This window comes from Myotis brandtii, unplaced genomic scaffold (genome assembly GCF_000412655.1).
Source record: "Myotis brandtii unplaced genomic scaffold, ASM41265v1 scaffold46, whole genome shotgun sequence".
Lineage (NCBI taxonomy): Eukaryota > Metazoa > Chordata > Mammalia > Chiroptera > Vespertilionidae > Myotis > Myotis brandtii.
The window spans coordinates 6,453,952-6,479,211 of record NW_005367587.1 but is presented as its reverse complement, the minus strand read 5'-3'; the positions used below and the strand labels follow the sequence as shown (position 1 = coordinate 6,479,211).

Genomic DNA, 25,260 nt, shown 5'->3' with positions numbered 1-25,260 from the left:
AGCCGTGAGCCTGGCTTCTGGCTGAGTGGCGCTCCCCCTGTGGGAGCTCACTGACCACCAGAGGGCTGCTCCTGCGTTGAGCGTCTGTCCCCTGGTGGTCAGTGTGCGTCATAGCAACCAATCGTTCCGCCGATTTGCATATTAGCCTTTTATTATATAGGATTTTCCTTATGAAATATTTGTTACACATTTTAAGTTATAAAGCATAAAAATAAAAAAGAATAACCAGTAACCTACCTCTCAACATAAGATTTCAACATATCCAAAACCTTAACTCCTGCTCTTTCCTACTAAACTGGCTCCACCTGCACTCTTCTCTATTCCAGTTGATAGCAACTCCTATCCTTGTAGTTATTTAGTTAAAAAAAAAACACCTTTAAAATCACTCTTGACTAATATCCTTCTCTCATACCTCAATCCCAATCCATTTTTAAATGCTGATGGTGTTACTTTAAAAATGTATTTGGAATATGACCCCTTTTTACTTCTCTACTGCTACTATCCTAGTTACAGTTGACAAATAAAAATACTGGATATCCATTAAAGCCTGAATTTCAAAAAAACAATAAATAGGTTTTGCGCTGTTGGTGTTTTTGTTTTGTTTTTTTACTGTATGTCCCATGCAATATTTGAGATATACTGAAACTAAAAAATGTTCACTATTTATCTGAAATTCATATTTAAATGGGCATTCTGTATTTTTTATTGCTAAATCTGCAAGCCCTCAACATTAAGTCTAGTTAGGTACAAACAACCTTCTTACTGGTCTCCTGACTTCTACTCTTATCTTCCATCTCAAAATTGATTTTCAACATAGCCATTAAAGTGATTAATTTAAAAGTTACATCTGATCATGTCACTTCTCTCTTCAAAACCCTGTGACTCCCCATTTTATAGGAATAAAAGCCAAATCCATTACAATGGCTCTCTATTGCCTATCTGACCTCATCTCCTACTGCCCTCTCTGCTAACATTGTTCCCTTTGTTCTAGCTACACTGGCCTTATATGCCAGGCACTTTAAGGCCATTGCTCTAGCTCCATGGTCGGCAAACTGTGGCTCCTCGCGAGCCACATGCGGCTCTTTGGCCCCTTGAGTGTGGCTCTTCCTAAGCCTTAGGAGTACCCTAATTAAGTTAATAACAATGTACCTACCTATATAGTTTAAGTTTAAAAAATTTGGCTCTCAAAAGAAATTTCAATCGTTGTACTGTTGATGTTTGGCTCTGTTGACTAATGAGTTTGCCGACCACTGCTAGCTGTTCCACTTGCCTGGAACACTCTTCCACCTTGTCTTCTTCAGCCAACTCTCTCATCTACTTTTCATTTAAATCTCATCCTCTTAGTGAGAGGCCTAGGAGGACTATCCATTTTACACATTAGGAAGAACAAAGGCAAAAAAAAAAGTAAAAATAATGAATCGCACAAATATGTGTATATTGATAAGAATTGTAATGTTGTTAAAAATGAAGTGTTGTTTGTTGAAATGCTTATTTATCAGCTAATGTATATGGTAATCTAATCCACCAAAGAAAAAGTGATTTATGGATGGATGCCAACATATAATTTATCATAGATTATATGCAACTAAAAAAGCACATGTAATATAATGTAATTCATAGAACAGTATTCTTAGATCAGTTCTGCTGCCTGGTTCCTAAGACCTTATATACATTATATAGGACTGCACTTTTTTTTTCACTTTGGTTCTCTTGATTATCCTCAAAACTGTATTACTTCAAGTCAACATTAAATTCTTTTATTATGCTTCAATACTGTTAATGCTTACATCATCTTTACTACAAAATTTTTGTTGTTTTCGCTCTTATTCCTACCTTAATTTTTTATAATTTTATATAAAAGTACTTAAATCATTGGAGGACCCACACTTAATGATGGGTCTTGTTAGTTAATAAACAAATCAATCTACATTGCTTTCTTGAGCTTTGTTGAGTTTTTTCTTCTCTTTTCAGATTTCATTTTAATAGAAAATGAAAAAAAAATCAAGTAAATGAACCAAAGTGCTATGAAGGGAAAACTGAATATATTATGAATGTTTTCCATTTGCTAAAATTTTATGATGTTTCCTCTGTGTAGATTTTTTCTCTAGTAATTCCTGTTTATATTTCCTTTTTGTACTTCACAAGAAAAATTTTAGAGGAAAAACAATAATTACAAAAGTATAGAAACTTCTAATTGTGTGGTAAACTGATTTTGCTTCTGAAATCTTATCTTTAAGTTTTCCATAAGTATTTTTATAAGAAACTAGTGCCCTGATGCACAGGTTCATGCACATTGAAAGGTAATTAATTAGAAGGTGGCTGGGGGGGAGGGACTGGGCGAGATGGGCCGGACATGCCCTGGATCCAACCTCCCGTGGTCCCTCCCTGGCTGCCGCACCTGGGGCAGCATCTGCAGAGTGAGCGGGGTCCCACTGGCAGGTGGGGTCACTCAGCCTGGCCTTCGGGGATCAGGCCAAAACCGGCTCTCTGACATCCCCCAAGAGGTCCTGGATTTCGAGAGAGCAGTTCTCAGGTGACGCACCCCGGAATTGGGCTCCCTCCTCTCTGGTTCTGGGTGTGTCACGGGTGAACCATGGTTGCCAAGTCACCACAGCTCAGCAGCTCCTGTGTTGAGCGTCTGCCCCCTGGTGGTCATTGTGCGTCATAGCTACCAGTCAGATGGTCCAATGGTCAGACAGTCACTTAGGCTTTTATATATATAGATGAGGAAGCTAGTTCTCTAAAGTTCCTTTAGTAGCAGATTCAGGTATCTTCATATGATGCTTAAAGAAACTCTTTGCTTAGCTCAATTCTCCAATTAGCTAATGCAGAAAACATCTGGTTTAATGAAGAAGCAGTGAGTAGTAATTTAAGGAAACTGCATTCTTTTATATCCGACTACTAAAAAGCATAAAAGCAATTAAGATAAATATTTCTATGGGCTTGACTAAGTTTTCTTTGATTATGACACTAAACTTTGTTTAGATATACTGAGAAAACATAGTTTACTGCCAAATAGCATCAGTTAGAAAAGAGAAAGACATACAGTATTCTACCAATCACAAAAGAGAAAATCTTTTTTCTAACACAGTATTCTTATAGTAGGTAGTAAATTTTGTTTCTTTCCCTTCCTGTGACATACTTCTCAGGGCCATGTTTGTGCCCTGACAAAAGTTTTCCCATTCTATCAAAACCATGTTTTCTTTAGGGTCCTTCAGGGAAGGAAATATATGAACTAGTAAGTGAAGAATGAAAATACTATGTCCTCTTAGGGATATTCAAAGACAAGACCAGAGTATCCTATGGGGCCTGTAGATCACTTGACAACAACTTAATAGAAGAATGATTTTATTTGGCACAGTTTTAAAGAATTATATGATTCATATGTAAAATTGTTTTAAAATTTGGTACCAACTCTTACTTGAGACATGGGATACTGTCCTTTGTTACTCCTTCACTAGCCACAGTGTTAGTGCTCCCGGAAAGACTCCTTGAAGAAGGAAGCTGAGATGAAAGATCTGGAAATGGAGGACTTGTTTCTGGTTCTGGGGTAATAATATCTTCAACATCATACTGAAGTCGTACCTCTAATGACTTTTAAAAAAACAAGTTTAAATTAATTTAAGTCATGATAATAAATAATCACATTAAAATAGCTATAATTTTTGGTAAGCATCCATTATTTTTTCTGATTGATAAGTTTAATTTCAATTTATAGTAAAGCTGAGATATTCCAAACTGAATTAAACAGTGAATTATATGAAATAAATGGCATCCACAAAAAAATTTAAAACACTTTTAAATTCTTCAGAATTGTAAGAAAAATACATGAGTGGAGATACATTTTTATATAATAAATATTCCTTAAGATAAAGTATAAATTACAATTCTCTATATGATCAAATAAATGTAAAAATTCATTCTTACACCAGAGAAAAAGATTAAAATGGATGTGTGTAGGTATGTGTTTAAAACTTGTTATTTGTACAAGGCTTTTTACTTTAAAAAAAAGCTTCCTTCAATTTTTATTTTAACTCAATAAAAATTTTCCAAAATAAATTCCATGTTTCTATTTGTTTGTTTCATTAGCTTTGCTCTTCCTTATTTAATTTCATTAGCATGGTCAGAGTTGCTTAATGAAAATCATAATTTATATTAAAATAAAAATGTGATCCAAAAACTTTTTTAAATTAAAAATGTTTTAAAATTAAGTACTTTATTATTGCATTTAATGCTTTATTAAAATTGATTTTATAACTAACATTTTTTACCATGTAAAAATCAGCATTTTTGAGAATGAAAATAACTGTTTACACAAATGTCATTATGGCATGGCGAATATTGCAAAATGATTGTCGTAATTACCTTAAAACTATAAAAAAAACCTCTGGTGAAAGCTCTAATTCCAAATCATAATCAATTAAGTGACAAAAAGGACGAGTAAACTTTAAAAAAATTAAAGGTTTAGAATGCATTCATTTCACATACATAAAATCAGTAACAATTTGCATAAAACTTGTAGACATAATTCATCCTATTTAATAATACCAAGATTTTATAAAGAATTGTTTTTGTCATTTTAAGCCAAACTTTTAAAATATACTATGCAAAAAGAATAATTAAAAATCCTATGAATTGGATTATTGGCCACATACTGCAGTCTTAGTGGCTTAAAACCATACCAATTACTAACCAAAATCTATGATAATTTCTTTCTTTTAATTAAGTGTGAAAATTAAATTTTCAATGACTTACCACTATTTCTGTTGTAATTTCATGTCTGCTGAATTTATAAATTATTACATATGCAGAGACTCCTGAAACACAGAATATTCTGCTCTCTGGACACCAGTAAATCATCTGAATGGCATATGGATCTTCTTCTACAATTTCACATGTTTGTTTTCCGTCTCCTATTTTCTGTTTTTCAAACACTTTTGAAGTTTTTAGCTTGTACAGCATCTGTAGAGTTACTATAAGATATTGAAGTATAATTACCTTCTAATTTAAACTTAATTCTTAAATGTTGTTTAAGTTTTTTTCAATATATTTGTTAAATAAAAGTAAAATGCAAATAGACAAAATAAATTAAGTTTTAACTAGTAAGTATTCAATGTCATGCTCTCTTATCAGTACAGTTTAGCTGAAGGGAGACTACAGGGAAAAAATAAGCATGTATTGAACATATATTATATACCAACAAATATGTAGGTCCTTTGTATGCATTGGCTCATGTTATCCTCAGAAAAACATCCCATTAAGTGAGTATTTTTATCCTCATGTATTTGACAAAAATGTCAGAGTTCAGAAAGTTTACAATGGAAATACCAAATCTAATTCTCCTAAGGGAGATCCCCCCTCAATTCTTTTTTACAATTTTCCCCTTTGATGAGAGGCTGGTGCTATTCTTAGAGGTTTTATGCCTCTCAGCAACTCTTTACCAGTGATGGCGAACCTATGACACCTGTGTCAGAGGTGACACGCGAACTCATTTTTTTGGTTGATTTTTCTTTGTTAAATGGCATTTAAATATATAAATAAATATCAAAAATATAAGTCTTTGTTTTACTATGGTTGCAAATATAAAAAATTTCTACATGTGACACGGCACCAGAGTTAAGTTAGGGTTTTTCAAAATGCTGACACGCCGAGCTCAAAAGGTTCGCCATCACTGCTTTAGACACTCCTTCAGATGAGAAACTTTGTAATATACCAGCCAGCAATACTAGAAATCCAATAATTTGTGATTATTTTAGAAAGAATCTTTTCTGAATGGCTCAGTGTTAGGAAAGGGTAATAAAATTGCCATACTTAAATGTTGTTGAAGTTTTTTTCAATATATTTGTTAAATAACAAAAGTAAAATGCAAATAGACAAAATAAATTAAGTTTTAACTAGTAAGTATTCAATGTCATGCTCTCTTATCAGTAGTTTAGCTGAAGGGAAACTACAGGGAAAAAATAAGCATGTATTGAACATATACAATATACGAACAAATTCTAAATTATGTATGGCAATTTTATTACTCAGCAGTTGAAAACTAATACACACAATAACATAAACAATTATTCAAATGCAGTATAACCTTACTTCCTGTACTGGACAGTATTATACAAAATTGGCAAACTAAGTGATATTTCTTCAATGACATCCATGAAATTGGAGATTTGTTTTTATAATTAACTAGAGACCCAATGCACAAAATTCATGCACTCAGGGTCCCTCAGCCTGGCCTGCACCCTCTCACTGTCCAGGAGCCTACTACAACTCTCTTGTATTCCTTATTTCTAAAACAGTTACCTACATCTTGCTGGTTTCTCATCTTCAGACACTCCTATTCCTGACTATCAAAATCTTAACAATCTTCCAAAACTCATGTTAAAAGTTACTCCATCAAAATACCTTTCCTTGATCAACCTGGCTCAAATAAACCTCCTATTTTTTATAACAAATTGAGGTTGTACTACCTTCCAGGTTCTTATGTTGTTTGCCCTGTAGTTACATATGTGCATTTATCTGTTGTAGTGATTACATTTTCTGAAAGGTATGTATGTTATAATAAAGTCTTAAATATCTTTCTTTATGTACATGCCCATCAGTTGAGCAGAGTACCTTATTTCTTTTAAATTATGTACTTCTCAAATTAAAAAAATTTTTTTACATTTACCAAGTAATTTATTTTTATTTTCACAGGACTTGGTAAACAAGAGATAAAGAAAAGTGAAGACTCATATGTAATACTTTCAACAATGATTAAAAAGAAAAGTGAAGACTAGTGGGATAAAAACACTTTTTCAAACCACAGAGTTAGGAGGTGAAGGCTATTCCTTGAACAGAATTCATCTGACAAAGTTTGGTACATTTTCCAATGTAGTTTGCCTTTTATAAATATAACTAGAGGCCCGGTGCATGAAAATTTGTGCACTCGAGTGGGGTGGTCCCTCAGTCCGGCCTGCACTCTCTAGCAGTCCAGGAGCCCTCAGAGGATGTCCGATTGATGGCTTAGGCTGCTTCCTGTGGCCTAAGTCTGGCCTCCCTCTGTGGGAGGTGATTAGCGGTCGCCACCGCCCCCAATCGCAGTCCCCTCCCTCTGCCTACTGGCACCCGCCTTGGCTGGCCTGGCACTGCCTGCTCGCCAGGCCTGCCCCCCACCTACTGGTTGTCTGCCCTTTGGTCGACTTGCATATTAGGCTTTTATTATATAGGATGGTTGGTGATAATGAGTAACTTCAGTCCTGTCTGTTTATATTATGGAAGTAAAGCACAGTAGAGATACCCTACTGGTAAACTGACCTAATAATATAGGAAATAAGTTTTTGTAACACAACTATGTATTCATGCTAAAAATGTATCTGAAATATTATTTAAAAAATTAATGAATACATATTAACCAAATGCTTCCTGTTATAGAGGGAAAAAAACTTAAAACTTACTTGCAGAAGCATCCCAAAATTTTATTGATCCATCTGCATGACTAGATGAAAAATAAATTAGCATTAATTAAAGTATATTAAATAAAAATAATCATTTTTTATTTATTTAAAAGTATAAAACTTGAGTTGCTGTTAAAATTCAATTAAAAATACTGTTCCAATGAAAACTAGAGTACACTAAATCATTTATAAGCTCAAGAAAATTGTTTACATTTAAAACAATACATTAAAATTTAAATTGAAGAAAGAACAATAATTACTTAGATTTTACTCTAAGATAATTTTGTGTGTAATAAGAGAGCAATGAAAATGGATCTGTGGGAAAAAAATATTTTTTAATATAAAATTGTTTACACTCAATAAAAAAAGATAGTTGGGGCAATTTTGATTATGTTAAAATAATTTTGAAATGAATATCATGGTGAAATTAAAGTTTCAAATTATAAAAATCAAATTCTTAAACCTAACTAGATTTTCATCATTATATGCTAATAATAGCAATTCTATAAGAACTTACCAAGAAAATAAAATAGGATAAAATACTTCCCAACACATTTTATGAGGTCAGTTTTATCCTGATACCAAATCAAGGAAAAAATATTACAAGAAAATTACAAATTAATATTCCTCAAGCATGGGCATAAAAACTGTCAACAAAATATTAGCAAACCAAGTGAAGGAATAAATAGAAAGGATCATACATCAAAGCCAGTGAAACATTTAAAAAAAATCATATTGTAATTCATGATACTAAAAGATTAAAAAAGAAAAAACACATGATCATCTCAATAAATGCAGAAAAAGCATTTGACAAAAATTACCATTCATTCATGAAAACAAAACACACACCCCTCAACAAACTAGAAACAGGAACTTCTTCAACCTGCTAAAGAGCATCTAGGAACAACCTTCAGACTCCTCATATAAATGAAGTCATATGGTATCTGTCTTTCTCTGACTTATTTCACTTAAGATAATATTCTCCAGCCCTGACTGGTTTGGCTCAGTGGATAGAGCGTTGGCATACATTAATATTACTGATAAATAATAGGAGTCTATAATTGTTATACAATGTAACACAAATACAAGATATACGTTAAAAGGTATAATTATTGCCCTAACCAGTTTGGCTCAGTGGATAGAGCGTCAGCCTGCGGGGACTCAAGGGTCCCAGGTTCGATTCCCGTCAAGGGCATGTACCTTGGTTGCGGGCACATCCCCAGTAGGGAGTGTGCAGGAGGCAGCTGATCGATGTTTCTCTCTCATCGATGTTTCTAACTCTCTATCCCTCTCCCTTCCTCTCTGTAAAAAATTAAGAAAATATATTTTTAAAAAAAGATAATATTCTCCAGGTCCATCCATGTTGTTGCAAATGGCAAGATTTCATTCTTTTTTATGGCTGAGTAATATTCCATTGTATATATGTGCTACATCTTCTTTATTCATTCATCTGTTGATAGACACCCAGGTTGCTTCCATATCTTGGCTATTGTAAATAATGCTGCAATGAACACAGGGGTGCTATATATATTTTCAAATTGTTTTCATTTTCTTTGGATAATTACCCAGAAGTGGAATTCCAGGACCATATGGTAATTCTAGCTTTAATTTTCTGAAGAATCCACATCCTGTTGTCCATATTAGCTCACTAATTTAAATTCCCATCAAAAAGTACACAAGGGTTCCCTTTTCTCAATATCTCAATATGAGGTGATATCTCATTGTAGTTTGGAGTTACATTTATCTGATGATTAGTAATGCTGAGCATCTTTTCATGTGTCTGTTGGCCATCTATAAGTCCTCTCTAGAGAAATGTCTATTTGGATCCTCTGCCCATTTTTTAAAAATATATTTTATTGATTTTTTTTACAGAGAGGAAGGGAGAGGGATAGAGAGTTAGAAACATCGATGAGAGAGAAACATTGATCAGCTGCCTCCTGCACACTCCCCACTGGGTATGTGCCCGCAACCAAGGTACATGCCCTTGACCAGAATCGAACCTGGGACCCTTGAGTCCGCAGGCCGATGCGCTATCCACTGAGCCAAACCAGTCAGGGCTCTGCCCATTTTTAAATTGGATTTTTTAAATGTTGAATTCTATGCGTTCTTCACATACTTTTGATATTAACCCCTTATCAGACGTAACATTTTTCATCCTTTTTTTCCTTTTTTCTTCTGACTCAATAATTTTATATTAGCTATTTTCTAGTTCACTGATTCTTTCTTCTGATTAAGTCTGAAGTTGATCCCTTCTAATAAATTTTTCAATTCAATTATTGTATTCTTGTGCTTCAGACTTTTCATAGTTTCTCTTTGTTTTTATTCCCATTTCACTCATGCCTTATTTTTTAAAATTTCAGTTAGTTGTTTATCTGTGTTCTCTTATAGTGCACTGAGCTTTATAAATATAATTATTTTTATAAAATTATTTGTCAGGTAATTCACATATCTCTATTATTTGTCAGGTAATTCACATATCTCTATTTCTTTTTGTTGTTGTTATTAATCCTTACCTGAGGATATTTTTCCATTGCTTTTAGATAAAGTGGAAGTGAGGGAGAGAGGGGAGAGAAGAGAGGGAGGGATGGAAGGAGGGACATTGAAACATCAGTGTGAGAGAGACACATCAATTGGTTGCCTCCTGCATGTGCCCCAACTGGGGCCTGGGAATGAATCTACAACCCAGGTACTACCCTTGATCAGGAATCAAATCCAATGCCCTTCAGTGTCGGGGCTGATGCTCTAACCACTGAGAAACACTAGCCAGGACACAGATCTCTCTTTCTTGAGGGTCAGTTTCTGTATGTTTATTTTGTCCCTTGATTGGGCCACATCTCCCTTTTTCTTTGTGTGCCTGATTTCTTGTTGGGAATTTGTACTTTGAAAATACAGCCTCCTCTTATGAACTGGCTTTGTACAGGAGAAGACCTTTTGAAATTTGGTAGCAATCATCTCAGGTAGAAACTGTAGTTTAACTTTAACCCTGCTGTTTGGCTTCTGTACTTATTTGCTTTGTTTAACAATAGAAAAGTTACTTTGGTTTTCTGAACTTATGTATGCTATCCCACTCGACTGAATGCTCTGTTGTTGGTGGTTTGAATACCCCATTGATTGTGATCTCACTGGTTTTAGAAAGCACATTCTTCTGTACCTGGGAACCAGGACAACACAATTGCCTCAGTGGCTCCAGATAACGTGTTTCTGTTGACTCAGTGGTCCCAAGACCCGATGGCTCCAGATAATGTGTTTCTGTCAACTCAGTGGTCCCAAGATCCATGGCTCCAGGCAATGTGCTTCCGTTGATTCAGTGATCCGGAGACCCAAAACTATAATTTAACTAACTTGCTCAATTCTGCTTCTGTAAACTCCTTTTTTGCAAACCAGGTTCCTCATTCCAAACCCTGAGATGTAATCAATACCTTTGTGATTTTTGCCTATATAAATCTGGTGTTGGGACTAGGTAATTACTACGAGATTTGAGAGAGCAGAATGCCCCCTCATAGTCCCGGATTTGCAATAAATGTGACTCCTTAATTCGACTTCTTGAGGCGTCCTTGTTTGATTTGCGGGGTACATTACAACACTTTTCCAATCAGCTTAGGTAGAAATCTTTGGGACTCTCAAATCTTTAATGGGGATGGGTCTTCTATGGACTTGTGTTTATATAATTTCCCAATTAGAGAAGTTTGCTGGTTTTCTTCAGGAGCTTGTAGTCTCATGCTCCCTCTATTGTCTATCTTCAGTATTGCAAGTTTGGGGGAGGGGGACACTTCAACAAACACTGAGCTCTTTGCTCTCTGCAGCCCCCAGGGAACCAAGTTCCATCAGTACTCAGATTCAGGTGAGACAGAAACTAATCTCTTGGGAAAACCCCTGAAAAGCAGGAATATTGGGTATACATTCTACTTCTCTTTTTCCTTCTGATGAGAGAAGGTGCAACCTGGGCTTTCCTCCTGAACACAAGCTGTGCCAATTTTGTGGAGAAGCTGACATAGTTGAAATAAAATTAAATGGCTATTTTAACCCATTTCAATGTGGCTGAACTTGGCTTTGAGTTTGCCTGGGCACTACAACTTTTTACTGGTTTCTCAAGTTTTCATAAAAACTTTTGGACCACATATTGTTGTTATGTCAGTGTCTCCATGGGGAAACAAGGTCTAGGACTATCCTGATATCTTGCTGATGTCACTCTCTGTAATTATTTTATAGAGTATTTTTTCAATTCCTTTTCTCTCAACCTGCCCATACTGTTATATTTGAAGTGAATGTATTGTAAATAGCATGAAGTTGGGTCATAATTTTTAATCCTCTCTGCCAATCTGTGAATTTGAATTGGTGTATTTAGAGCATTTAAACTTAAACTTAATCATGGGTAAGTTAGGACTTCAGTCTGTCTTTTTTCCTTTCATGTTTTTTTCCTGCCTGCCTATGGGTTAACTGAATTATTTTAATCATCCATTTTGGTGTGTCAGTGTTTTTCAGTGTTTCTGTTTGCATTGGTTTTTAATGGTTGCTTAAAGTATAACAACTTATCACAATCAACTGGTGTCATATTACCATTTTGAGGGGAGTATAAAACCCCCACCTTCCTTTACATTACTTTACCATCTCCTATTTATAATTGTCTTAAAGATTTCCCCTCTACATATGTAGAATTACATCAGACCATCAGACAATGTAACTATAGTATTTATCCAACCATGAAATATAGTTTTTAAAAGTCAAGAGAAAAAAAGGCTATTGTATTTACCCATATTTTTGCTTACTGTGTTTTTCCTTCCTTCTTGATATTCCAGGGTTCCTTCTTTTATCATTTGCTTTCTGCTTAGAGAACTTCCTCTAACTACTTTTTTAGGGTAGGTCTGATGCTGACAAACTGTTTCCTTCTGAGAAACTGTTGATATTTCCTTCCTTCCTGAATGATAATTTGTTGGGTATAGCATTTTGGGTTGCCACTTTTTTTCTAGCAGCATTTGAAATTTAGTTTTCCTTCTGGCCTCTACAGTTTCTGATGAGAAATTCACCATCATTCATAGGGTGACTACAGAATTTTGCCCTATAGTCATTTCTCTTGCTGTTTTCATATTTTTTTCTTAGTGTAATGTTCAGAGTTTTGACTATGATGTGACTTGTGGGTTTCTTGTGGTTCATTCAGTTTCTGAAAACTACAGGTTCATGTCTTCTGCCAAATTTGGAAAGATTTCAGTAATCATTTCCTTATATACGTTTTTTAGTCCTGTTCTCTCCTTATTCACTGGATTTCCACTGACACTAAAGTAGAGGACATGTGGCTCATTATTGCTTGGCAGTGGTGAAAATTCTGGCCTCCCACATGACTCTGTAACCCCACAGATGATGGGTTTCATCACCAGCAAGCAGAGTTAAAAGTCCCAGATTCCTACTCAGCCTTAGTTCAGTGTCAGAAAATGATACTCCTCTCAGGAGGAAGCTGAAGCACCTTTTTACAGCCTAATGAGGTTGAAAATCTAGGCTCCCCAATCTGCCTTTGCTTGAGTGAGTTGGGGTGACAATTAGCTGGAGTAGAGAGATTATTTTCTAAAAGTTTTCTGTATCAATAGGCTACCCCTTTGCTCATCCTTTGGCTAGAGAGAACTAGCTTTTGTTAGTGTTTGGTGTGTTTGTTTGTTTGTGACCACTGGCAGATCTAGGTTGCCAGCTTCTTCAGCTCCAATTCTGGAATATATAAGGCAAAAAGAAAACCCAGGAAACTTACCACCATGTCATTCCTTAGAACTTGGGAGCCTTGCCAGTCTGACTCTCCATCTTTCTGAGTCATATTATGTTTGTTTAATATATAATATTCAGGGTTTTTAGTTGTATTCAGTGGGAAGAATAGGGAAAAGTACATCTACTCTACTATCACATAAGCAGAACACCTTATTATCTTTTAAATCTCATCTTTATCTGTTGCTATGTCTCTATTTTCATTCTGAATATTAGAGCATTTAGTAGGCTGCTACAGAAAATGGTAACATTTCTGGTGTTATAAATTTTGAAGCATACTTTATATAACTACCTGATGGGACTATAGAACAATGACTTGGCAAGAACTAAGAGATGTTTTTAAGGGCCTTTCTAAAGCTAATAATCTGATTTCCACAGGAATTCTTCCTTGATTAGTCTTTTGTAATTTTTCTTTCTTTTACTTTTCCTACCCTTACACTTAATTATTTTTGTGGTATGTTTATGTTTTCAGTGGTTTCATTCTATCTTCCACCAATGTTATAATCTTTGGATAGCATTTTACTTTTACTTGAATAGTCAATCTGCCTAGAGCATAATTATGAGAAATTGTAAAAATTCAATGAAATATATTTGATAATAAATTGATAAATTTAAAAATCACATCCCACTTACCCAGTAATAATAATTTCTGGATATGTCTGTGTCCCAAGGTTCCAAGCTCCTCCAGTGATTGGCCACTCCTAAACATATTATCCAAGAAAAATTTATGTTTACTTTTAAAATTTGAATAACTTATACATTTTAAGTGAAAATATTTTAAAATAAAATATTTCCTTATAAGTCAGTAGCTATAAAGTAATGGAGGATGATGTATGTAGCTATCTTTTAATTCTTTCACTCAAATGTATAATTCCAAATGTATAATTCCATCACCTTTAAAAATATTGATTTTAACAAAGATTAAAAAGTTGAAGTATTTTCAATTATAAAAATATAGTGTTGTTACATTTGCCATATAATCTGTGTACTGCCAAACTATTCTGATGCCATTTAACACGGAATACAATGTAAACTGTGCCCTCCTTGAGTTGTCCACCCCAAAAAACCTGTACAAATAATAGAAAACATAATAGGTGGTCTACTACAATTGTAAGTATTTGAATCCTGTAGATGAAATTCCAGAAAGTTATTTAGCAAATGACTTTTGATAATTATGTCTTGTTAATCACTGATTGATAAAAACTGATTAAGTAGGAAGAGTAGACTTAAATTTCTTAAAACATAATCCTTCACCCAAAATAACTAAAAGTTACCTTATAATCCAAATCTGTTCCTTTAAATATATACATATATATATATATATGTGTGTGTGTGTATATATATAATAGATAAGTATATATATGTATATATAAAATATAAGTTTATATTTCTGTAGGTTTAAATCTATGTAGCATTTAGGAAATTTGAATTCCAGAGGTTATGTCTTTTATTGATTCCAGTTTGTAATCTCAAGAGAATTTTTCAAGTCTTTTTATGGAAATTCTGAAAATAATATAACAAAAAAAATGTGATCACATGACATGAATTCAAGATAATTTATTTTTAATTGTTACTTTTACCTTATTACTATATCCTTGTTTTTTATGCTTGACTCCTATAGCGTAGAGTACTAGTATCAAATCTGGTGGGCAATCAGCAAAGTACGCTGTGCACGTAACTGGTGATTCGTGTATGTCCATGGGATACGGATTTTCAAAGATTGGAAAGCTAATAGGTAAACACAATATATTAAGTTCATTTTGCAATGATAAAAAGTAAAATAACTTTTATAAAACACTCTAAAATATTCTATATTTTAATTATGTATTTCACTTAATTATTTTTTAAGCATCATAAAACAAGAATCATATGAATAAGAATTATTTTAAGTACTTATCTATAAAATGAAATATAAATATTGGGAGAATTTTACTTGAATAATGAATTTTCTTGCCATAATTCAAAAATTCCACAGTAATATTACTTTTATCTAAATATTTATATAACATACTTAAAAGTATTAAAATATATTCTTAGTAAGTTTGACATGTTTTTCAAGGGAGATAATATATAAGTGAGTTTTTTGTTTTTGTATTTTTTGCAGGAGTAATTGAAAGTTGTGCATGATTATAGCATGTTTAATATAATTTCCTATGCAAACTAGAGAACATAGTGAGAATGCAGTCTTATGGATTCAGCATATTTGATATCCTCAAGCCTACTATAATTTTAAGAGGCATATAAGTACAGGACCAAATTAATAATTCTTATAGCCACAATATATTGTGCAGCTCTTATGTACCAGATGTACCAGACACTGCAGTAGAAGGAACCAAATATTATTCTACATTCCGTCTGTTCCAGGTTTGTGTAATCATGTTACTTCTGATATAATGTGTGTTTGGGGGGCTATTAAAATAATTTCCCACCCCTAGTTGGTTTGGCTCAATGGATAGAGAGCATCAGCCTGCAAAGTGAAGGGTCCCAGGTTCGATTCCAGTCAAGGGCACATGCCTAGGTTGCGGGCTCAATCCACAGTAGGGGGTGTGCAGGAGGCAGCCAATAAATGTTTCTCTCTCATCATTGATGTTTCTATCTCTCTCTTCCTTCCTCTCTGAAATCAATAAAAATATATTTTAAAAATAAAAATAATTTCCTCCCCTCACTGTTAGGAACTTAATAAATAACTTAGTCCAATCTTCAGAGAATATGGTGTGTGTGTGTGTGTGTGTGTGTGTGTGTGTGTGTGTACGTGCTACAGACAGTTTCCCAGATAGGAACAGCAGTATATGCAAAATCAGGTGGGGAGAAACAAGCTGTGTTTAAAAAATGGCAAGTAGGTTAAACTGCATGGATCAGAGATCCCCTCTTTCAGAGTAGAAATTATCAATATTTCTTAGATGGAAGAACTGGAAGTAAAATAAATGGATCACCTTAAAGATCAGATCTACAACTTGGCATCTGATAATAGCAAGTGGTTACAATGATAGACTCCTAACAAGGTGAACAATATTGTAAAAATGTTTGGGGGAAAATATTTTAGTATATTGGTAAAGAGCATAGAAAAAGATATTTAAGAAAGAAATAATAACTAAATATGTATTATAGGAATTTAGATGTAAAAGTGTAAATTGGTTGCTGTAGAAATGTAAACAAAGCTACAAATCCAAGAAACCAAGAAAAGAAAAAAATTTCTAAGCCCTAATGTTTGCTTTTATGTAGAAGATTAAATACGGAGGTGGAGGGAAGGAAGGAAGGAGAGCCCAGAAGTTCCAATCAAGATGGCAGAGAAGATAGAGGCTGCACTCATTTCCTCCCATTACCACATCAAAATAATAACTAAATTATAGCACAACCAACCTGAATTACCATCTGAAGACTAGTTGAACAGAAGTCATATATGATATACAGAAGATGACACACAGAGACTGATAGAAGGGGAGGAGACACAAAATGAACCAGCCCTGCTCCTGCATGTAGCAATTGAGGATCCAGAGGGATATGTCCCCTGAGGAGTGAGGAATTTCAGCCCCACACCAGGCTACCCAGCCTGGAACACCAGTGCCAGGAAGAGGAGCTCACATAAAATCTGGCAGTGAAAATTAGCCAGGCTCCCGTCCCCCATAAGTACCCATCAATAGATGAGTGGGTAACCCAAGTACCCATCAATAGGTGAGTGGGTAAAGAAGTTGTGGTATATATACAATGAAATATTATTTGGCCATAAAAAAAGAATGTGACAGGATAGGTGGATCTAGAAGTTATTTATTATGCTAAGTGAAATTAGTCATACAGAGAAAGACAAATACCATATGACTGCTCTTATAAGTGGAATCTAAAGAGAAAAAAAGAACAAACAAAACAGAAACAGATTCCTAGATACAGAGAACAAAATTTTGGTTGACAGATGGAAAGGGGTTCAGGGGAAGGGTTAAAACAGTGAGGGGATTTAGTACAAACTGGTAGTTATAAAATAGTGATATGGGTGTAAAAGTACAGCATAGGAAATATAGTTATTAATATTGTAATAACCATGTATGGTGCTAATGGGTACTGGAAATATCAGGGGGATCATTTTGTAAAGTATATGATTGTCTAATCACTATGCTGTACACTATAAAATAATACAAAATAATATTGAAAGTAAAGTGTAACTGAAAAATTAAACTTCTAAAAATACATTTAATTTTAAAAATTAAAAAACACAGTGTAGAATTAAAAAAAGAAAAAATGGTGTCTAGGTTTCTAGTACAGATGGCGAAGTGTGTAAATACAGTATTCGCCTCCTCCCATGACCACATCAAAATTACAACTAAACTACAGAACAACCATCATGGAGACCCACCCAAAGTCTAGCTGAACAGAAGTCCTATAAATAGGGATATACAAAAGAAGCCACATTGAGTCTGGTATTAGGGAAGAAGAGGTGAAAAGGACTGGTCCCACACCGATGTGTGGCAGTTCAAAATCAGCAGGAATATCTGGGCTCGAAGATCCTCCCTTGGAAGCAAGGAATCCAAACTCCCCATCAGGCTCCCCAGCCCAGGGTTCCACAACCAGGAAGAGAAGTTCCCCATAACTTCTGGCTCTGAACACCAGCAGAGATTGTGGCTGAGTGAGTTAGTGACTCCAGTGAATGCCCTGGAGTCACAGGCATTATTCTTAAAGGACCCAAACACAAACTTATTGCTGATGGATTCAATTGCTCTGAGCTCCAGCAGTGCAGTGGCAACTGGAAGGATGCCAGGAACATACAGGGAGGAATTGAATTGTCTGGCTTCAGGGCAAGAGCTAGAGGGGAAACTTTTTTTCCAGACAAAAGTACTGGCAGAAGCCATTGCTTCTTTGCTAAGTTCTTCCCATGTGGGTGCAGGTGGGCATCATATATGAATCTCCATCAATCTGGCTAACACTGTCCTCACCCTATTGATTCCCTTGGACTCACAGCACCCAACTTCTGGACCCACCCAAATCACTGCTGTGCTTTATTGGAGAATCTTTTGATGACTATAGTGATGATGTGTGTGGAGCTGTTATTAATGTTAGAGCTAACAGTGATAAGACAGCAATATGGACTACTAAATGTGAAAACAGAGAAATTGTTATACATATAGGGAGGGTATACAAGAAAGATGTGATTGGTTATCAGTCCCATGCAGACACAGCAACTAAGAGCGGCTCCACCACTAAAAATGGGTTTGTTGTTTAAGAAGATACCTTTTGAGTATTCTCATAAGAGACTACATCAAGCTATTGAGATTTGGGAGCTGAACCAAAACCTCTTCAAAAGCAGAGGGAACTGCATTTAAATTTGATTTCCATGCAAATGTTGCTAAGATATAAGAGAAGTCCATTTGCCTTTGTCATACTCCATGTGGAGACAAAGCCTGTCTTCACTCTGAGGCCCAAAGTCTGGCAGGAGACAGTCTTTAAAATAATAAGAAATGTAAAATTTCATCTTTGTCAAAAGCTATGAAGAAGATAAACATGGGAACTATGAAAGTCCTTAATAGGATACTTGACCAAATTATCTAGATAAAAAAGATTTTTTACTGAGAAAATGATATCTGATTTGAGACTTATAAATAAGACATTAATAATGAGAAGAAGAAAGAGATTATTCCATGTAAATGAAGCCCTTGCTGTTTTGGCTCAGTGGATAGAATATAGGCCTGCAGACTGAAGGCTCCTGGGTTTGATTCTGGTCAAGGACACATACCTTGGCTGCAGGCTCCATCCTCGATCCCCAGCCCTAATCTGGGTGCATGCAGAAGGCAACCAGTTGATGTGTATCTCACATCAATGTTTTTCTCTCTCTCTCTGTCTCTCTAGTGTCTCTCCTTTCCTTTCACTCTCTCTTAAAAAAAATCAATGGAAAAATATCCTCGGTGAGGATTAACAAAACAAACAAACAAAAAAAAGCAGTAGCAGCAGCAGCTAAATGAAGATTTGTGGGTCCAGAGCACAGAATGAGGGAAAATCAGATTTATGCCTATCATCATTTATAATGAGTATGTGTAGCAAGGAAGACAGAGTTCATCAATTTCAAGTCTATGTTTTATTGTCCATGTAAAGGAGTGGACAGCACCACTCTTACAGCAATATTTTCTATTTGTTCCCATTGCCCACAACATAACGAGAATTTATTTTAAAAAGTAAAAGAGGGCCTCCATCTTATCTGTCTCCATCATCCTGTCCTGCTCTTTCGTATTGACTGATGAAGTAGTCCAATAATACTTTTATCATGTGCCATTTCCCTTTAGACTAGCAGATGGCCACATAGTACACTGTACATTTTTTTCCTAACAGCTGCTTTTGCTTAGGGAAGTAGCAGAAATGTGATCCATTTTGTTTGTTCTGATTCTCTAAACATTAGGTGCTGCCTTTAAAATCTCTTTGATGTTCTCAGTGTTCTCTTCACTTTTCCAGTTTAGTTTTCATTACTGAACCAAATTACATTTCTGTAATTCTAGCAAAACAACAGTCCACATAAAGAATATTTACCATCTAAAAATACTAATGTCAATTATTTATAATTCCCTCCAGTATTTTAACTGTAATGAACAGATTTAAAAATAGTTAGTGGTATTCTGAACATGCATAACTTACTTGCTTTGTGTCAGATCAACTACAATGAGATCTTTCTCCAGAAGTACTACGACTGCATAGGGTTCTTGAAATTCTACAAGTTAAAAAAATGAAAAAAATTCATATTTCACATTCTATAAAATCACCAAACTTTCACTTCCTTTATCTCCTGTACAAATGTTATTTAAATGATTTGAGAAGACCAAAATATGAGTCCAAGTAAGAAGTATGAAGAGCACATTAAAAAACATATAGGTTGTATTTCTCAAACTTAATGTTTATGACCATGACAGGGAACAAGAAAAAAATGAGAAGTTGCATAGCATAGAGTTAAATATATCTAAAAAATAATGAGGTAGTGATAGTAGATTATTTGAGGAGAGTGAGTCTGTCATCTCCATCTCATAAACACTTATTCTTCTATAACCTTACATTTTAGATTTAATTTCATGCTTGCAAGGAAATCTACTAAAGAAACAGTAGTTCTGCTTCTCTGATCTATGATACATATTATTTCCCTATGAAAGCAACACTAATATTAAAAATTTTACTTTCAATTCAGTGTGATTTAACATGTATTTAAAGATTGCCTACTATGTGCCAAATGGTATACACCCCAAAAAAGCAGAGAATCTAAGGATAGTCTAAGATTTTCAAGTTCTTAAAATTCAACTCGTTCTTTTTCTATTCATCCCTTCCTTTCTCCAATATGTTCCAGAAACTTTGTAAGAGCAAAGGACATATGGAGAATAAAGTTGACAAGGTCCATGTTCTCATGGAGTTTACACTCTAGGGATGTATACAAACCATGAACAGTAATGTGAGCTATAAAAAAATAACATGGATAATGGTATAAGAAATTACTGTGGTTGGTGTGGGAGCACTAATTTAGTTGTAGTGGTTAGGGAAGACATTGCTTTTCATCTATAATAAAGAATAATGGAAAGCCACAATTAAAGTGTTATTCTAAATTGAAAGAAAAAGTTTTTACAAAAACCTTTTACATACATGATATTTGATTCTCAGTAGCTAGAGCAAATATCAATATTTTTCTATTTCATAGGGAAAATTGAGGTCCAAAATGGTTACAAGATTGGCACAAGTTTACAAAGCTAGTGATAGAGCTGAAATTTTAACCCAGAATTCCTGACTCTAAATTCCATCCTGCTTTCATTATACCAGCAGTTTCTACTGGCCAGTTTAGTATTTAATCCTAAATTCAACAATTACTTGGCAGTAATTTCATCCACAGTATTCTAGTCTTGGATGGAAAACTGGAATAGATGGCTTTCACATTCCTTCCAGTCCTAAGAAGCTATAGAAACTATTCGTAAATCATATGCTATAGGAGAAAAACTAAAATAAAACCTTAAAACTCAGAAGGAGCATGCCATTGTTTGGGTGTCTATCTATGTGACAATATGCAGTCATACTGCTTGCTACTCAAACTGTTCTCAAACTAAGGCTCTTTGCCCCTTTTATCTTATTTCTTAAAGTTGTTTTTCAACATTGTTTCAATACTTCTGGGTTGTTTTGTTTTGTTTTTCAATTGGAAGAACATTGGGGTTTTATGCTACTAGTTTCTTCTTTTTCTTGTCTCCCCTCTTTAGGAAAATCATCTGTTGGAAAGCACAGATTATTTTTAGGAGACTACATAAGAAGTTTAGTAATAGTGGTTGCCTCTGGAAGGGCAGAGAGAGAAAGTTTTCATTATATACTGTTGTGTATTGAAGGGTACTTTTCTGGCATTTTCATGTATTATTTTAATTATAAATAGTTAATAAAGTACATTTATATTTTACTGAGTAAAGTTAAACTATTTCTCCTAACCCTTGACCAAAAAAAAGCTCCATCCTCATTACCACTTCTCTGAAAAACAGATATATATGTGGCTTAGAAGTTGATTAGACTTGGTTACAATACATTTATAATTTATTATTACTAGAAATTATCCTAAAATTTCTACTGATGTATAGAAATTTATATATAAACACACACATGGTGTTTGATTTTTGCAACCATACATTTTGAGTTTTTATTACTGGCATACACATCTTCTTTCTCTAGGCTCTTTAATTGGGAGGAATTTTCATAAACTCAGCTTTTGGTCCTCTGTTCTTTCTTCCTTTCTTTCTTTATCATTCATTCTCATAACTCCAAAGAACATCTATATTCTGATGTTCACAAATAAATATTAAATATTTTTTCCTGTTCTCTAAACAACTCCATAATCAGACTTACCTTTCTCTCCTTCAAAAAACTATTACTGAATATGTAACTACTATTCTTAAAATTTGTTATCTTTGACTCATCTACCATGTCATTCCTAATCCAATTGTTGACCAAATTCAGTGCATTTTCTTCTTTTCAGTTCCTACAGGCAGTACTCTGTTTCAGATCTTGACCATTTTAAAGCATATTATCACAAAAGCCTGCCAGCTAGAATCTGGAATTTTTTAGATTTCAGTGTCTCTCTTTCTTCAAACCCACAAACTCCTTTTGGGCAAATCATACTAAAAACACTGCTTTCTTTCATTTTAGTATTTTCTCAGAATTCCTCTGTAGCTCCCTATTTCCAAATACCTCCAAAGGCTTTCAATTATTTGTCTAAATTGACCTCATGCTAACCTCACAATTTCTAAAACATTAGCTCAATATCCTTTTTCAAGACTCAAGTCATTCTTCAAAGCCTAGCTAAATCCTCTTTCCACAAACCTTTGCATGAATAGTTCAGTCATCGACTATTTGACTAACCTGAAATTAGTACAATTAAAAAACTTAAGATGTCACATTTTAAAACTTAAGTCATAATTATCTCCCTCATCTGACCATATTTTATATAATTTGACATCAGAGATCAGTTTCATACTCCATTAGTATTCTCAACAAATTCTTATAGTATTGAGGCCACAGAAGCATCCCATAAGTATTTGTTAACAACACAGGCAATTTATCTGTCCCCAGCAATTCTAGAAATAAAGTGCCACTTTGATTGTCATCTCTTATCTACTTAACCCATCTTTAAAACATGAAACTAAAGAATAAAACAAACTAATATGTATAATAAAACTCACAATTTATCTTCTTAGTTTATAAAGTACATTCACTTTAGCCTTCCAATAATCATTTGGAATCAATATCATTATTCTCTTTCTACAAGTGATAAATGAAACTCAAACATAAAGTGACTACTTATCCAAGGTCACATAGCTAGAAAATGGCAGCGGTAAATCATAAACCCAAATATTCTGCAAGTCTAAGTCTCCAAGTCCAGTGCTCTTTCCCCTATATCTATATGTGGGAATGTATATATACACTATGTTTTAATCATAAACTAATAGTTCCTTTTTATGTTTCACCCTTTTAAATGTTTAGATTTCATTATTAAAATATTTCATTATCATTAGATTCCATTATATAATTTACATATAGTTTAGATTAATTTTTATGTTTACAAGAAGTCTTTAAATTTGGGCTGATAAAAATATATCAGCATCTCTCCTCCTGAAGATCCTTCAGACAATTATTCTCAAAATTGAAATAAATCACTAACCACACATCAGCAATCCCAGAGTAATCAGAGGTGCTGCAGTTGCATCTGAAGCAAAGCCAGATGTGAAACAGATGCAGCACCACCAGAGTTACAGATCACTGATATTAGGTAAGTGCTTTAACTTTGATTGGCTTTGGAATGGGATGGGTGGAGCTGGTCTAGGAGAGGCTACTAGGAGACCTCAATTTCCCCAAGTGATTTCACCCTGGACCCCTATAGGACCCTCCCAGCTCAGCTTCCACCATCCTTATCAAAGTTTAAAGCACTTACCTGATATTGAACCTGAAACTCCAGCACTGCTGCACTACATCTGTTTTACTTCCAGTTCGTCAAGTAGGTACAGTTGCAGAACCTGCTCCAGCCCCTGTAGCTCACAGTGTTGTACCACAGTAGATGCCAGCTGTCAAAACTAAAAATATTTAAGCTTAATTTTGTTAGGAACTTATTTCAAAAAATGATTTTTCAACACAAATACTTTCATTTTAGTTACTTACCATTCGGATAGGGTGTTTCACATAAAGTTAGAAATTCAACAATAGGATGATCCATTTCAAGTACTGTAATTGCTTTTCCATGCATGATGGTTAAACTCGGTCTTCTGCAAGCTTTGTCATAGGACAGTCCACCAGAAAATATTATAAATGGTTCGCTGTATAGGAAAAAAATTTAATAAGACTGAGAAGTCCTTTTAGATGACACAATGTCACAGGATTGAGCCAATAAACTGGGTGGAGAGCTTATATAACGTAATTACACAGGAGAACAAAAATCTTTTCCTATGCTCTAACTGGTTTGGCTCAGTGGATAGAGCGTCGGCCTGCGGACTGAAGGGTCCCAGGTTCGATTCCAGTCAAGGGCATGTACCTTGGTTGCAGGCACATCCCCAGTAGGAGGTGTGCAGGAGGCAGCTGATCGATGTTTCTCTCTCATCGATGTTTCTAACTCTCTATCCCTCTCCCTTCCTCTCTGTAAAAAATCAATAAAATATATTTTTAAAAAAATCTTTTCCTGTCCCAAAATATCTCACCCAACAATTTACTATTTTTCCATTTCCCTTTTACTGAATATACATTCTCACCATTAAAATTATTAATGAATCAGTCTTAAGATGCTGAGGTGGGGGAAAGGGAAAGGCAGTGAGGTAAAAGGGAGGTGAAGGGGTCACTGACTCAAAAAGACATTCTCACATATAGTATTAGTTGGTTCCCAAACTTTAAATCACTAAATATAGGCTATGTTAGTTTTTTTCATATTAATCAGTTAGTATGTTGGGTCCCAAATCTCAAAAAGAAAAAGGAGGCAAGTTTTAATATGAAATAAAATGTGACAGTGGCAAAACCAAAATGGTAGGAGGTAACATGAAAATTCTATGCAATGGAGTTTCTGTGGGAAAAGGTTATGATAAATAGATGGAGAAAACTAATGTGTAAGGGAAAAATAATTCACCAAACGAAATGTGATCTTATTCTCAATTTTACTTAGTGCCAGCCAGTTCTATTTAGCTTATAAAATTAACATCAATTAATTTTTTAATTCTCTGTTAGTTGCAAGATACAATTAGATAGAGTGGGAATGAGATGACTATAAGATAGCATAGCTATTAGAAAGTTATTAAATAGCTTCATAATTTTTCACTTTTCTCCAGTTAATACCTATATATCTAATATCTATACTAATAAAAGGGTAATATGCTAATTAGACTGGGAGACCTTCCAGGAGACCTTCTGGACGTTCTTCTGGACAAAGCCATGGTGGCGGGGCCGAGGTAGAGGCGGTTAGAGGCCAAGAGGGGAGGGCAGTTGTGGGTGATCAGGCTGCTGAGGGGCAGGGCCTTTGGGGGTAAGCAGACAAGCAGGGGGGCCAGTTGGGGGCAAGCAGGCCATCAGTGGGGGTCAATTGGAGGTGATGAGGACAGCGGGGGGGGGCAGTTTGGAGTGAGAC

General features: G+C 34.7%; 1 protein-coding gene across 7 annotated transcripts in view; it reads right to left on the bottom strand.

The window, feature by feature from the left end:
- The window catches only part of STXBP5L (syntaxin binding protein 5-like), a 200,552-nt gene that overhangs the window by 95,401 nt on the left and 79,891 nt on the right, over positions 1 to 25,260 (bottom strand). For all 7 annotated transcript variants that reach the window (XM_014546987.1, XM_014546986.1, XM_005875357.2 and 4 more), the window contains exons 10-16: positions 23,814 to 23,968; positions 19,788 to 19,860; positions 14,759 to 14,906; positions 13,812 to 13,879; positions 7,434 to 7,474; positions 4,756 to 4,973; positions 3,422 to 3,594 (exon numbers count right to left, since the gene is read on the bottom strand). In XM_014546987.1, the coding sequence (XP_014402473.1) occupies positions 3,422 to 3,594; positions 4,756 to 4,973; positions 7,434 to 7,474; positions 13,812 to 13,879; positions 14,759 to 14,906; positions 19,788 to 19,860; positions 23,814 to 23,968 (876 nt within the window). The remainder of the gene's footprint in view (positions 1 to 3,421; positions 3,595 to 4,755; positions 4,974 to 7,433; positions 7,475 to 13,811; positions 13,880 to 14,758; positions 14,907 to 19,787; positions 19,861 to 23,813; positions 23,969 to 25,260) is intronic.